The sequence below is a fragment of the Enhydra lutris genome, unplaced genomic scaffold (assembly GCF_002288905.1).
Source record: "Enhydra lutris kenyoni isolate GAN:26980312 unplaced genomic scaffold, ASM228890v2 scaffoldscaffold1, whole genome shotgun sequence".
NCBI classification, from domain to species: Eukaryota; Metazoa; Chordata; class Mammalia; order Carnivora; family Mustelidae; genus Enhydra; species Enhydra lutris.
In genome coordinates, this window is record NW_019154085.1 from 66,037,636 (window position 1) to 66,053,619 (window position 15,984).

General features: G+C 43.1%; 1 protein-coding gene across 1 annotated transcript in view; it reads right to left on the reverse strand.

The window, feature by feature from the left end:
• Positions 1–1,308: 1,308 nt before the first annotated feature.
• LOC111141989 (LDL receptor related protein 2) overlaps positions 1,309–15,984 on the reverse strand; it is a 202,141-nt gene continuing 187,465 nt past the window's right edge. The window contains exons 70-80 of the mRNA XM_022494900.1: positions 15,631–15,851; positions 14,685–14,861; positions 12,373–12,492; positions 9,977–10,067; positions 9,092–9,159; positions 8,786–8,903; positions 8,149–8,278; positions 6,962–7,063; positions 5,288–5,395; positions 1,658–1,729; positions 1,309–1,467 (exon numbers count right to left, since the gene is read on the reverse strand). Of these exons, the coding sequence (XP_022350608.1) occupies positions 1,309–1,467; positions 1,658–1,729; positions 5,288–5,395; positions 6,962–7,063; positions 8,149–8,278; positions 8,786–8,903; positions 9,092–9,159; positions 9,977–10,067; positions 12,373–12,492; positions 14,685–14,861; positions 15,631–15,851 (1,366 nt within the window). The remainder of the gene's footprint in view (positions 1,468–1,657; positions 1,730–5,287; positions 5,396–6,961; positions 7,064–8,148; positions 8,279–8,785; positions 8,904–9,091; positions 9,160–9,976; positions 10,068–12,372; positions 12,493–14,684; positions 14,862–15,630; positions 15,852–15,984) is intronic.

Here is a 15,984-nt window from a genome sequence, read left to right on the forward strand (position 1 = left end):
ATAATCAGTAGTACATGTTTCATCCATTCATCCATCCATCCATTCATTCACGGTTTTAAAAATGTGCAATATTAGCACAGAGAGTCAGGAATGCTATGTAGTACGGAAACTGTATATTCCTGCCATGGTTCCCATTGTGGACTCTATACCCACTACTCAAGAGAAAAATCTAGGCTCTACAGTACATTCCAAAATACAAATGTACGATTTAGCCAAAAGGACCTAAAAAAAAAAAAAAAAGGCTCAAGAAGAACAGTTTCCCTTTCTATTCACGTTCAACTGAGGAAATAAATAGTCATTATAATGATATTTTCACACACAGAAACGAAAACCCAGCTGAGGCTTTGCTTAACTGGTATCTGTTCTGCACCATACTTGATGAAGACAGGGATTTGGTTTTAGTAATTCAGTGGTTGAGCTCCAGCGTCCGGGGTAGGTAACCGCCTGAGAGGCACGGAAGGACGGAAATCACCCTAGGATCCATCAGGCAAAAGGGTTCATTCAATCTGATAACAAACTCTTTGCAGGACACTTGTACCTCAGGACATGCGCCTTTCTCACAGATGTCGCAGGTAAGAATGTTGACTTGGCAGCTAGCGAGGTAAAGACATGTGAGAGCATTCTGGCTGGACAGCACAGACGTGCAGAAGGGCAGCACCAAGCTGGTTTTCTACTTTCTGCGCTACTGGAGGCAGCGACAGGCAGATCCAGATGTCCGCACAACACACCGCACCCTCTGTCCATACGCCTACCGACCAGGTTACAGGTGATGTAGAACAAATGCGGAACATTCATTAAGTGCCAAGGTATAAAAATGGACCCAGGAGTGGGGCCCGGATCTCTTTCCTGAATAATCCTATAGAGAACAGGAGTGGTACCCTTCTTCAGACATGGCTAAACCACCCCACGCCCCGTCAATTCCTTTCCTTGTTGGATCATTTACTGTAATGATCACCAACCAATTCAGCAGATACTTTTATCAGCAAATTTAATGATGTGATAATCTTTCTGAAATTTACAAATGTACAATATATTTATAGAATTACCTTCGGAGAGCTTCAGTGCAAAGATATACATATAGTACATTGTGATAATTATCTGTAAAAACAGGAGACAGCATTAAGTAAAAAAAAAAAAAAAGACACTCAAGGCAGAGTTTCCATGGACACTTCCAACTATAGGCGAACTGGGAAAAAATATATATATATTTTTTAATAAAGTACTGAATGTTAACTTTCTCTTCATCTGTTTGTAAAAAATATATGTGCAAAAGTGTGTTTCTAATTATTCCCTAGATAGCTGGCATGGCTATACCTCAGAGTCTTCTCTAACAAGGCTCGCGGTGTCTATAAAAGTGTCTTCTGTTGCAGTATAGGTTGGCACTGGGCCTCTTGGGGAACTTTTCGCAGGGACAGAAGGCGTTGGAGGTGGAGTCACAGCCGCGCTGTCCTTCTGTTCATTCTCCATCTAAGGCCACAATGAAACACGGATCAGCCATTTATTCCCCCAACAGGACTAGAAACAGATTTTGTGTAAAGAAAACAAATCGTTGCCAGTTTGCTCAGGATAATCTGAGCGTACATCCCGGTGAGCCAAGCAAGGGATTGCTAAGGAAGCTTGCCGAATGCTTGTGCTAAGACAAACTGTCAGCAATTACCTCCGCGTAGATCGGATTTTCAAAGTTCGTGGCCGGTTTCGGTTTTCGTTTGAAGATATTCCATTTTGTTGCCTAAATGAAAAAGGGGAAACAGAAAACCTTCAGTAACGGAATTATCTGGTGTGGATTTGGTCCCCTCACGTAAGCTTTAAAATGTCTTCTTAGTAAAGGACAAAGCAAATCTGGACCTGGGACCATGTGACCTGCCCCTTGGGTAAACTGTTCAGTTCCTCCTCAGATGGTCCCCAAACTGAAACTGAGTAGTCTCTGGCTCTTTTCGTCTAATAAATTTCAAAATATTTCCTTGATTTGACATGTAGAGTTGACAGAATCTGTGCCTCTAGAATCTAGAAGCCCTGAGAGAGGCTAGAGATTTCTTCGGGGCTGCCGAAAATGTAAAGAGAAAGCCAGATGGTAACTCCCATTTCCTAAAATGGGGTCTTGATCCTTGGTCAATGCAAGCATATCCCTTCTCCCTTCATCATTTCTTCCTATAATCAAAACAGCGATAGTGATACCAAAAATGAGTCTTTACTGAGAGTTCACTAGGTATCAGGGGTTGGCCTACAAGTTTCCCAATTTACCTTTCCAGCAGGTTTGTGAGGTGGGTGCTCTTATGTTACAGATGAGGAAACAAGAGTCACAGCAAGCTCATGTAACTGAATTGTAGGTGGAAGAGTAGGCAGTGTTAACAGGACTCCGAGGCCCATAGACCGAAGAAGCCAAAGAGGAATCACCATCGATGATGGCGGGTAGCCCGGGGCCTGCTGAAAAGCTGTCCATGGTGCCACTGCTGGACACAGCTCCGGCTACCCGATGGAGGCCGACAGGGAAGAGAAAGCAAGGGAGCAGATACCCAACTCCAGCAGGTAGCTAAGGTAGCCTATCTATTTTAGGGGTGTCTCTTGCTCTGTGAAAGTAGGGGGCCAATATGTGAAGGAGTCAGGGGGGCACATGACCACAGAAGACCATTCACTGTAACCGGCATGTAAGTGAGCACCTACATGACTGCCACCAAGAGAAAGATGAACTCATTCGGGTCAAGAGCCTGGCCTTAGGAAGCTAACACTTGTGGAATGGGCTACCAGGAGTTAGGCAATTACTAACCAGAGGAACCATGGTGATTTCCATAGCTATCTCCTTGGGAAACCCAATGCATACCAACGTGACTTTTGGAGAATGACAGAACGGAGTCACAGGAATTCATGTTCCTAGATTTGAGTCCTTTAAGCCAATTTACTGATGAATGACAGATTTGTGAGCCTCTCCAGCACATGAGTGCTAACCTAAGGAGATCCTAACCAAGTGCCTCTATGGCTTCAAGCCACACTGGCTGCCCCTTCCAGTGCCCAGGGCATGACTGATATGGGGAGATCACTAGATATACTGGGCAGAAGAGACCTTAGATAGTCTCAGCCTCAATCGATAAAAGAAAGAAAAAAAGAAGTAAGAGGAAGAGCCGACATATTGCAAAGAGGAAGATGAGAAAGAAGGGACTATAATGGGTGAAGATCTCCTCTCATTTGAAGTCCTTCCGTGTTCATTTTGTTTTTGATGACAGGCGTGCAGGTCAGAGGCTGCAGCACACCCCCCACCCCACATTCCCTTCCTGCTCAGGCTGGGAGAGAGCTTGGTGTAGTGAAGAGATCACTAGACTTGAAATGGACTGAAAAGAAAAAATAAGTGAGAAAATAAAATAAATCTGGCACTGCCTTGGGGTTGAGTCAGGCTCAGGGAATATTCAAGATACACAGCATTGTGACATTCAAGTATTTTGGTGTCTGTGGAAAATTAATCTCCAAAATCCACTTTTAAATGTAGCCTGAAGAAAGAAATTCAGTCCCTTGAAAAATATGAAACTGAAAATTCCTTTCTAAGACAACATTTGTATGTGTCTCGTGTGTGTGTGTGTATGTCAGGAGAAGAAGGAATTAGTACATGAAATATATAAAGGTAGACGGAGAGGGGTACCTGGGTGGCTCAGTGGGTTAAAGCCTCTGCTTGGGTCATGATCTCAGGGTCCTGGGATCAAGCCCCGTATCGGGCTCTCTGTTCAGCAGGGAGCCTGCTTCCCTGCCTCTTTCTCTGCCTGCCTCTCTGACTACTTGTGATTTCTCTGTCAAATAAATAAATAAATAAAATCTTAAAAAAAAAAAAAAAAAGGTAGACAGAGAGCTAGGTTATAAGCTCTTCATTAGCATCAATTTTTTTTTTCTTTTTTCTTTTTTTTTTTTTTTTGAGAGAGAGAATGGGAGGCATGAAGGGAGGACAGGAAAGGATCTTAAGCAGGCTCCATGCCCACACAGGAGTCTGATGCAGGGCTTGATCTCAAGACCCTGAGATCATGGCCTGAGCCAAAAACAAGAGTCAGGGAGACTTAACCGACTGAGCCACCCAGGTGTCCCTCATGAGCATGAATTTAGTTCAACTTTTATTTTGATCCAAACAAGCTGAACAGGAACCAATATCTGAGGTGCTGGAAATCTAACACAACTTCCAAGTTAACTTGGCAGATACCAATTATGCACAGAGACGGTGCAATTTGAGAAATAAGGATGATATAAGTGGCCAGATTTCTAACTACCCTTGGATTTGATTTTTTACATTACTTCACAGAAGAAGTCACAGAACCTTAAGACAGAGACATGCCAGATCCTTCTGTCCTCCACTGGGAATATGGGGGGAGGTAGAGTGGAAGAGGATCTGTGGGACCACAGTGCACTGAGGGAGACAGAAAGCTGATGCTCTGTGGACAGGGCCCAGAATAGGAAAATGTCCTGGAACGCAGAGACAAACTTTTGTACCACAAATATCTCACTTCATATGCCAACAGTGGTCCTAAGGAGAAGCATGAAGACTCTAGAACCCAGAGGTAAAATAGTTGGCCCAGGATCAGAGAGCTAGATCTTATTTAGCTTCATATGTAGCCATTAAAACTAGGGATTGATTACACATTAACACAAAATTTTCTATCAGATTTATTTATTGACTTTCTCTCTGTAGACCAAATAGTCTAAAAATTTCAAAGTGCCTGAAGGCATGATAGAGAAGTTCCATTAGCAGTCTTTTTTCTTTTACTTTTGGTTGTTAAACACTGTGCCTGGCACACTGAGGGCGAAAACACTGGTTGGTTGGATGGACACGTGGATAGATGGGAGAGTATAAACTAGTGCCATCTCGTGGTGAATACAGGTTAACAGCAGAGGAGCTAAGAACACAGCACATTTTTCAGGGAACAAAGATGTACACTGTAGAAAAATTCCACTATGTAAAAAAAGGAAAGAGTCTTCTACATGTATCCTTGACACAGTGACACAATGACATAGTGAAGTCATTCTCTAAAATCAAGCACCTCTGGTCTGAAGAGACTAGATCCGGAAGTCTGTTGCCCTTCTTTTCTATATGGTCTCTCATGTCACCGGGAATATCATTCCTGTTTCAGAAATGTGGCTTTAGCTGTGGAAAGTTTTTCAATTTACTATTTTTTAAAAATTATCTTTCTTAACTGCCTACATATATTGGTTCCATGAGCCTATCAGGGTCTCCCTAGTTACCCCCAGCATTAGTAAACCCAGAAATTCCGAAGCCCTTTGCAAATCCCACGTCCTTTCAGTAGCCAGCCACTGTTACCTGAGTTCCATCAGCACCGGGGGAGGTCGGCTTTGTGTCTGGAACTATTTCAGAAGGGTTGATGGGACTTCCATAGTTCTGGTTATCCACATTTCCAGATACAGTCACCTGTGTGCACATTAAAGCACAGTATCCAGTTTTGAAACAATCTTGGCTATGAAGTTTCTTATCAACTCTTTGGCTCTCTTCATAGCCTTGCTTTCCCACAGACATGGTCAGGCACTCTTTTTCTTACATGAGACTAACCCCATCGCCTAGGACTAAACACTGTTCCCATCTCCCCCAAATCAGGAGCACCAACACTATGTCATCCATGTCATGCCTTAATCCTGGGAGGCAAACACACATATCACAGTTTACACTCTCAGTAATGACAATTTTATTGTGTTGTCTGTGCTCCCATATTCCCACTGCTGACCATATTTTTTGATAAACAACTCTGGCTGTACATTGGCAACCAAACCTAGAGGAACAGCATGAATTATTCCCAAACTCATCAGAACTGAGAATCTTATCTTTGGATATTTAGAGTAAAATTAATAATCTGAGAGGACTGCTTATAAGAGGTTGAATATTTGAAACAAAGGTATAATGGAATTAATAACCCTCTAGACATTTTTCTGTAACATTCATGTGATTCCAAGGTTCCCTCTTAAGCCCAAATTACTATGAATATATAATTAACAAATTACAAGGCAAAAAATCCACTTTTCCCTGTATTTTTATATTCACTGTTTCATTTCTTTTCAAATGTGGATATGTTTGTAAACATGGTCTTATTTTATTTCAAGTGAAAATGCCAAATGAGATGTCACATCTGTTTCATCATGTGATTAGATTTTTGCTATCTGGATATCAAAGGATCAGACAAAATGCTTTCAAGATGCAACTATTTCTGATCTTAGGAAAGCTATTCATAAAATAAACACTTCTATATTTAAAAGGTACCATATCTTATGATTTCAAAAGAAGTTTAGGTATTAACAACGAAACCATATTTCACAAAGGCTCTAGCTTTCTTGACAAGGAAGGACAGACTAAGAGTTGACAGGCACTAGAAATGGTACAGGAGCTACTGATCCAAAGCCCGTGAAAACTTCTTCCCCTACATCTATATACCTATGTCGTCTTCCTGCTCCTCTTAAAGAGGAGTGAGTAATGGGGCTGCATCACAGGAAATTGAGAGAGCTCCCTATCTATTCTGGAGACTTTTGTACTTTTCAGAGAAGTATGGGGAAGGCAGGTATAGGGAGGTCACCTCAAATAACAACATTGTGCTATCAGTAAGAACCCAGAGAGTATATCCAGTCCCCAAAATCTCTACATAATGACCTGATAATCATTCACTTATCCATTTCACGAATACTTACAGAGAGCCTGTGTGTGCCTGGCACTGCTTGCCAAGCCCCTGAATGGATTCCTAATTCTTGCCCTGACCACTTAGAATGAAAAGGCTCTTGGTCAGCACCCCAAGAAGGGCCGCTAAACCCCAGCAACTATTCACAAATTGGTGTCATATCCTTGGGTCAGTCCTGTGACTGCATATAGTCAAGCAGAAGAATGAACACTGTTTCCTTCCATTCGAAGGTAAGCTGGGAGAACCCTAACAGGGTATTATTCAACAGAACAAGATTCAACAGGAGCAGCACCTCAAAGAAAGGGCTGATTTCTCACCTGCGTTGGCTGAACCACTTTGACATCACTGTCCCTGGATGCATACATTGGGTTTTCAAATATTATGGGCTGCTTCCCCATCTCCATGGCAAAGTTTTCACTCTGATGAAAAAAAAAAAAAAAAAAAAACAATAAATATATATATATATATATATATATATATATATATATATATGGTTTACACACAAAGGAAGGTGCCCTCCTCATACCTCAAGAAATATCAGGTACTATGCCAAATATACCCAAAAAGAACTTACCCCCACCCAAAAAATGGAGGGGGGCAGGAGACATAAGGCTTCCATATGGCAAACCATTACACAAAGTTAACAAATGCACTCATTTATCAGATCAAGAAAACAAACATTCCCCCTATATCCACATTGTCTTTGGCTCCTTAATATAAATAACTCACTTAGGGATTGGGTTTGTACAACAGAGAAAAGAGTGGGTGATGGAAGAAGAGCTAAGAGGAGAAGAGGGAGATGAGAAAAAGGAAAGAATGGATCACTCTGTACTTTTATGCAAGGGCAAACACAAAAGATTTTGGGGAAAGGCAAAATACTGAAAATGATTTTCCAGTACTGATTATAAAGACTGTACTAGTCCACTCATAAACTAGCCATTTGATCCTCACAAGAGGTATTATTGTACCCATTTCACAGATGAGGACAGTGAGGGTCAGAGTGATCAAGTTCGTGCCTACTGTAACATCCTTAGAAGGTGGCAGAATTACGATTTGAACCAACCACTGACTCTAAAAATCACTGCTTGCTCTGTCAATATTTTACACTGGTGGGAAAATATATGAGACTAGGAGACGTATTTTCCTACTCCTTCCTTTCACATACAAGGAGTCACCAAATAAAAACAACACCATGCTCTCTTTCTCCCCCTCCCAAAAGACACAAGACTGCTTAAGATTCCCATTAAACTCAACACTGTTCAGGATTCAACTATGACTTAGAGCAGGGGTAGAGTTCAATTTAATTACTAGTATTTTTAGAGAACTTTCTGCAACAAACAATGTTTCCAATTTTGTAAAGACTATTTTGAGAGGCACACTGCTTCATCTTTTTTTTACTAGGTTAATTTTATTCTCTATAAAAGTGTTTCTTTTATTTAAAAAAAAAAAAACAGTAAAAATGAAAACCTTCACTTCACAAACTGTCACTTGCCACCACACTCACCATCACCATCGAGCGGTCAATAGCAGACTCGAGCCCAAAACCAGATACTCCGATATCCATGTTAACATCTGCTCCCGATCTGAAGGTCACCCCATTTCCATTTTCAGAGGACTTTACTAGACTGCTTAAGCTGAAAAGAAGTAATTGAAACAATGTGCAATTTTTTAAACAACCTTTGGCAACAGTGCCCTCTTCTCCATATTGCAAACTCTTCCTTAAATGAAGGGCTCGATTCCCACTATGAATTTGCATCTCAAATATGGTAAGACGTTGCCTCAGCTACATGCAAGTGTTAAAGCACATTCCCGAATGGTGGAGATCTGAGAGAGAGCCAATCGGGCACTTGCAGGAATAAAGCCTGGTCCATCCCACGGAGAGAGTTCCAGTCTGACCCGAACGCCCGCCAGTGGGCACAACTATTTAAACTATAAAATAGGATCTGCACCCGGGCTTCCAAAGAAGCACTTGATTCAGAAGTTGTCATCTGAAATGATGGCTTTAAGTTCACTTTTTGTTTCTGCAGAAAAAGCAAGCTGCACACTGTGCTTAAAAATATATATAATTAAAACACCTAACTTATTCACACGGTCCCATCACCCAGGCCTCTAACATCAATATTCCCCATACTGAAACTGACCTTGGTAGCTTGGGCAGAGAAGGCAAAAGGGAGCCCGTTCTCCGGTAGTGGAAAAATCCTAATGCCGCCAAAGCGGCGATGATGATGATCAGGATGATGGTCAAGAGCACAGCCACTGCTGCCGTCAAAGAGGGGAGAAGGGACCGTATCAGCAGATGGAAAGGGAAAGGCACTGGAAGACTTCATGGTGGAAGCAGGGGGTAGAACCACTCATTTTCCCAAGATGGAGTTAAACAGAATCTAGACAGCATTCAGAACTTAGGAGCAGTGCGGCCTTTCCAGGCTGCTCGTGTTCTTAGAACTTACTTGTTCCTGGAGGGACGCCTTTGGAAAGCCCTATTTCACAGTGTTTTCCCATGTAGCCGCTGGGACACCTGGAAGTTAAAGAAGAATGGCTCACAAGCTGTGGCCTTCCTAGGCTTCCATAGCTCTTTACAAGCCCATCTTCGGGTAGAGAGGGGGTGGACGGAGCAAATTACGTGCAGAACTGTCAATGTGTCCTGCACGACTTTCCTGTGCTCTGCCAGTGGGTGATGAGCAGAATGAACGGCAATCCGACTTTGAAATTCACTTTTGGTGTTGTGACCCTGACATCAAATAAACCTCATGGTGTTACCTTTACCCTACGGAATTCTTCCTTCAAGAGAAAACTGAAAACCACGATTGTGTTCTTTCCTCTGACATGTATTCATTAAGTACTTTCAGAGACCTCCATTTTTCTTGCTCCGTGTTAGAGCTTTCTCCATAATTCTCTTTTTTCCATGTCTCTGGCCCGGTCTCTGCTCATCACGAGGGCTTGGGCTGGAGCACCACTGCTGACACCTGGTCTCCCACAATCCTAATGTCATTACCACCTCCAGATGAGTAGGGAAAAAATGGGGCTGTCACTTCTCTAAGCCCTTGTTAGAGCTAGCCCACACTCCTGTGGCATCTCCTGGGGAGGGGGGATGGGAAATGCAGAATCCCTGTGAAGGAGGTAGGCATTTGATCCAGAAGATTCTTATGAACAGTATACAGTTGGAGAAACACTGCCTTAGCTCTCTGTGGACTCTCCCAAGGGAGGGCAAGCTGGCAGAGACGAGAAAATTAGTGAAGTGGCAAGGTTCCTGTACTTGTTTTTCTGGCCACTTGGTCTAAAATTCCTCCAGGAGACACAAGGCCTACAGCTCGGACCTCAAGATTCAGACTTACTTGCATTTGGGGAGGTCGTTCTCATCAAAATAGCAACTTCCTCCATACATACACCGGCATGGGGGGGGCATGGTGATAGGACTTTCAATGGCTGCAGAAAGGGAAAGCCATGCATGTGTTAGTCAGCCACACCCGGCAGAGCACCCAAACCATGCAGATCTGTTCAGGCCCAGGGTTGGGGTGGGGAGTGGGTGGGGCAGGGCAGCTACTTGGCCTCCCTCTCCGAACGTTACCTTCCCCTGGAGTCAGATAAATTCCCTTAATAATAAGGTTTTTGAAAGGAATGCACATTTGGTGGAAGGAAAGAGGCAATTTATAGCATTTCCCCTCCAAACAGTGGAGAGACACTATACTCCCGAACATACATTAATGTTTAAAAGAAGCTTATGTTAAAGGGATCTCTTAAGACATTCACATTCTCATTGGAAGTTTTCAGAATTCTCCTCCGCAAGCCCTGTTAAATACAAGAGCTCAGTCTGGGGACACCTGGACTTGAACTGAAGGCTCCAAAGCATCAGGGACCCATCGAGCAACTGACAGACACACAATGCAGGGGCACAGATGTCTGATATCAGACAGCTAGTCAGAGCTGTCTTATTTTTTTAAGTCCTCCAAAACTGCCCTCACTCTGGGACCCTGTTCCAGCTCAGCCCCCATCTACTCCCCGGATGTGCCTGATGGGCTTGTTAGTGTTCCCCCCATCTACTCCCCGATGTGCCTGATGGGCTTGTTAGTGTTCCCATGTCTCATACTTAGAAGATGCTCAGTGAGTATTTACTACTTGTGCCCTTACTTAAGGAGTTCAGATGCCCTCCTGGCTCAGTCCCTCAATCTGAAACTCTACTCAAAATTCGCTTTATCAGAGAGGCCTTCTTGGAACTCTAGCTAAGGCAACCCAACCCCATCCTCATCCCTCTTACCTTGCTTTGGTTTTCTCCTTTTGCTTTTATGACCTGACATTATATATTAGGGGTGGGTGGGTCTCTATTTACTGTCCTACTAGAATATAAACCCAACAAGAGCAAACATTCTATTTTTTCACTTCCATTACCTCCAGCACTAATGCCTAGCATGTAGTAGGCACTCAAAATACTTATCAAATTAACTAATTAATATACCAAACCAAGACCCTATATGGAATAACTACTGCCATTAGCGTGCTTGCTTTGGTTAAGTTCTTTTAACCAAGAATCTTACTATAATGCACTTGGCAAAAAATGTAAATGAGGAAAGTAGTCGACGGGGTGACAATTTGGACAACACCACTCCCGAGTGTGAAATCGCAATAAATGTCAGAACCATCCATCTACCGCAGAGAACAAATGTCAAAAGCCTGAAATCGTTTGGTTCAAAATATTGCTAAATATTGTAAGCTTGCCAATATTTCTCCAGTAGCCTTGGGATGAGAGTGGGGATTCAGGGAGGGTGGGGATTCGGGAAGGGAACCGGGGGAAGCAGTTTTCTCTCCCTGAGTTCATTCTCTAAACCTGCCAACATTTCAGCCTGATTGGGAAGAGCCAAAAGGTGGTGCATTGTTTGACCACTTGCTCCCCCTGGTGGCAAAAGGTGGTTAAGCATCTCCCCATCAGCTAAAACTGAGGGATGGGAACCATAAAATGGTCACTAAAACATAAAAACAAGGTCGTGAGCCACAAAATGGGCCACTGGTGAACTGCAGGATGATTTTTTAAATGTGTGTATTAAGAACTGGACACTAGTTAGGATCACTAGTGGACATCCATAGTTGATACGCTGCTTAATTTCAGAGTTATTGAAGAAAAATCTTGCCAGGCACAGGTCACCCGCAGTATTTCAGATGAGAAAAAAACCACTGCATCCTTATTCTGGCTTCCGTCTCCCAAGAGTGTACAGTGCCTTTTAAAATGTGGCCCTTTTCCACTTATCAAAACTCTGGAATGAGCATGCAAGGAAAACAGTGACCCTCTTCTTGCCCGCCCATCTGTACTGGGTGAGGCCTCCCCACCACAGAAACCTAGTTCCCCACTTGAACTCCAGTTAAGGCTGAATGGATTCCAGAGCAACTGACATCTGGTATGGGGTAGAGAAAGGAGGTGGAAGCCTTATAGAAAACCCACTCTTCCAAATACCTATAAAACAACACGACTGTAGATATGGGGGTGCTGGACCTATTCAGATCCTTGCAAATAACTCTCAGCAATCATTGGAACACCAGTTCTGCTGGGCTCCCTAAGTCCCACTCAGCTCTTCCCTGATCTCCTCCCTCCTTCAAGCCACCCCTACTCTATCCTGCAAAGGACCCAGCACAGGGATTTTTCAGATTCCTGCAGAAGGTGAAACACGGGCAGGGAACCTACGGAGGAAAGCAGAGGAGTGTTCCCAAGCCCCCACCGTAGCTGCCCAGGCAGTGGCCTCACCTGCGTTACAATCAGTGCTGCTCCCCGCGATGAAGGCGGACCCTTGGGGGCAGGCACAGCTATACCCTCCAGGTCTCAGGAGGCAGAGGTGACTGCAGACATTTTTACAGCGGTTGGGCACTGGAAAGCACATGAAAACAGCGGTTAGGGTCCGAGGAGGAAATGAGAACGCCAACCAAGGATATGCTCATCAACTGAGTTGTGGCCCTTCCATCCTACTCCTGTACGGCTCATATGTTCTCCTGGCATTACCTAGCTCTGCCCTTGCCCTGGCAGGTGTGGAAGTAGGTGTCTAGTGCACTGCATGACCTCAAAAACTAGTCAATGCAAAGCAATCTGAGATAGTTCAAAAGACCAGTAAGACCCTATTATTATGTCAAGATTTCTCATTACCATAGATCATAATGTATCCAGATCAAATGTTAGATATGATTTCTACCCCACCCTCATAGGAGGACTTTCTTCTGGACTTCTTTGGTTCTCCTACTTGCAAGACAAGGGAACTTAAGGGTGTGATTATCAGAATCACCTGGGAGCTATTTCACCACTATTGATGGCAGTCACAGAAATTCAGATTTTAATTGGGCTAGGATACAACACAAGTGTTACCATTAAAAGCTTACCAAGTAATTCTGGAGTCCTCTGAACTCTATCCTAGCCTATTATTATGTCTCCAAGATATAGATGATCTCTAAATTCCTTCACAGACTAATATTCTGTGGTCCTGATTCATTGTCATTCGATGTGGAATCACACACAAGGCATGGCTATAAAATTGTAAACCATTTCCCAAAGACTCACACAAAATCTGCCCATTTCTTCAGCTCTCTAGAGCAGAACTTTTACAACTTGAATGTAATACAAATCACCTAGGAAATCGGACTCCAAAAGGTTGGGTGAGGCCTGACAGTCTTGCATTTCTCACCAACTCCCCTAAGATACCAGTGCAACTCGTCCATGGCCCATTCTTGTGTAGGGCCTGGAACAGGACTTTTCAAATGTGGTTCCTTTACCAGCAACACCAGCATCAGTTGAGAACTTATTTGAAATGGACATTTTTAGGCCACCTCCGGTCCATTAAATCAGAAACCCCTCAGGTGGGGACCAACAAGCTCTCTAGATGACTCTGATACATGCTCAAATGTGAGAACTACTTGTGCCGAGTAAATGCTAATCTGACACAGCTGGGCTAGGTCCCCGGCCTACACAGTCATCAGCCCTCTCTTAAGGCGGCCCAGCTGACTCTGGATTTTCCTCTAACTCCTAGGTAGCCTTCTCTACAAAGGCCAGAGAGAGGGCTCACCATGTGTACTGTGCTCTCCCCTCCTGTCTTCAAAGCTGCCCAGGATGAGAGCCCCAGCCACATGGAAGACATAAGGGCTACTGTATCAGCGGAGTTCCTTATAAGTGAGAGGAACATAAAACTTCTTTATACAGTTTTGGAGATTAACTGAGGTAACCATCTGTCAGAATTAACACTTGAAGAGAGAATCTGACTTACAGAGCTTAATAAAAGTTGATTTCCTTTCCTCTCTTCAAGAATTTCCCTTCCAGGGCACCTGGGTGGCTCAGTCGGTTTCATGTCTGCCCTCAGCTCAGGTCATGACCCCAGAGTCCTGGGATCAAGTCCCAGGTTGGGATCCCTGCTCAGCAGGGAGTCTCTGATTCTCCCTCTGACCCTCCTGCTCTCCTGCTCTCTCTCTCTCTCCACCCTCTCTCTCAAATAAATAAATAAATAAATCTTTAAAAAATAATAATAAGAAGAAGAAGAAGTTCCCTTCCCTTTTACCTTACTCCATTCAATGGTAAGGGATGAATTAGAACACAGCTAACCTGATGAAACAGGACCACAACTCAGAAAATGGGGAAGACGGGATGGGATAGCATATGACTGACAATTTTAAACTAGGCTCTCATAGCTCAGGATAATGTGACTCACCTAGCCTTGGAATTGTAAGGGTGTATAACACCGACCATTTCCAGGAAACCTGTTGTAACCCACCTGACACCCACCGAGCAGGATTTTGATGCCTGCTGGATTCTGTGACCCAAAAGTATAAACCTGCAATTCCAATGAGGACTGAAATATTTTTACTTCATGTCTGCTGGTGATGTACATAATTGTATCTGACCTCCAATTTTATCTTTCTTTGGTCAAAATGGTACACACACACACACACACACACACACCCCTTTCATGTACCAAGAGATCAGACTATTATAATCCATTACCACTTTCCAACAATATAGCCATTAATTTGAAATCAAGTTTCCAGATAATAAGGAACATCTTATTCCAAGGTTGGTGTTACCTGACCGATCGTATCTGTGTTGATGGAAGATTCGAACTTGAGTGAGCCACGGGTTCACCATCAGCATTTTCTCTTTCTCATCTAGCCCAAATTTATCTTGCTTCCACACTTCTCCCTTATCCTTAGATATCCAGTAAAACTGGCCTTCAAAGATGTCCAGACTATATGGGTTCATTGCTGTTTACCCACAGAGGAAAGCCAAAGCAAAACAAGGTTATTGAATAGAAAATACCCTACCCCTCTTTTATATCAGATGTCATTATGCTTGAATTAATCCCTAATACAACATTCAGGCAGACTTTCTGTACTGTGACCACAGAAGTGTGCAGTGTTGGGAGATCAAGATGACAGATGTTGAACTAGATTAACGCCTACTGGTTGATGGCAATTACAGGGAACCTGCCCACTTTAAAGTTGCTGATTTAATTTTATGTTTGCACAACAATTTGGATGGCAGAGATTCTTTTTTTTTTTTTTCTCCTTTGAACATAAGACACTGCTTATCACACAGAGTTAACAGGTACTGGATTACTGCAATTCTGCAGAAATCTGGAGAAGAAAACAAAATATTTCTCTCCTTCTAGATGTTTCCAGTTGTACAAAATAAGCAACTGGGCATAATCAAAACAAATGGGTCTAGAAGTGGTTAGACATGGGTTTCCACTGGTACACCTGAAATGCCACTCTATCAGGCCAACTTAACAGGAAATTCAGTTATTCCAGTATCTGTTGCTAAGAGCACCTTTTAAAAATTATGTTACAAGGAAAAAAAACTTAATTATTGCTAATGGATTCATTTGCATTTAAATGAGCAGCTGGGGAATTGGAAGGAGTGATAGCTAAGAAACTATCAACCTAAGATCAGGTTCTTCCTGGAGAAAATGGGCAGACACTAGAAATATATTTCTTGATTACAGAACATATTAAAATCTAACCCATTTCTAACCTGCATTTGCAACGATTCTCCTATCAGTCCCATCATGTTTTATAGTTTCGATATTGTTCTCCTTGAAGTCACTCCAGTAGATCCGGTCATCATTCAAATAATCAATAGCAAGGCCTGTTGGCCAACCAAGGTCCTCCTGCACCAGGGTTTTCCGATGTTGTCCATCCATCCAGGCAGACTCGACTTTAGGTTCTCTGCCCCAGTCAGTCCAGTACATAAGCCTGTAACAGAAGGTTTTCTCTTTTTAGTATTTCATCTAGTGAGGCTTCTCCACCGAAGCAGAGCATGACCTTCCAGCAGGGAAATCTGCTGTGTGTCATAGAGATCTGAGTGCTAAGTGATGCGGTTTTTGCA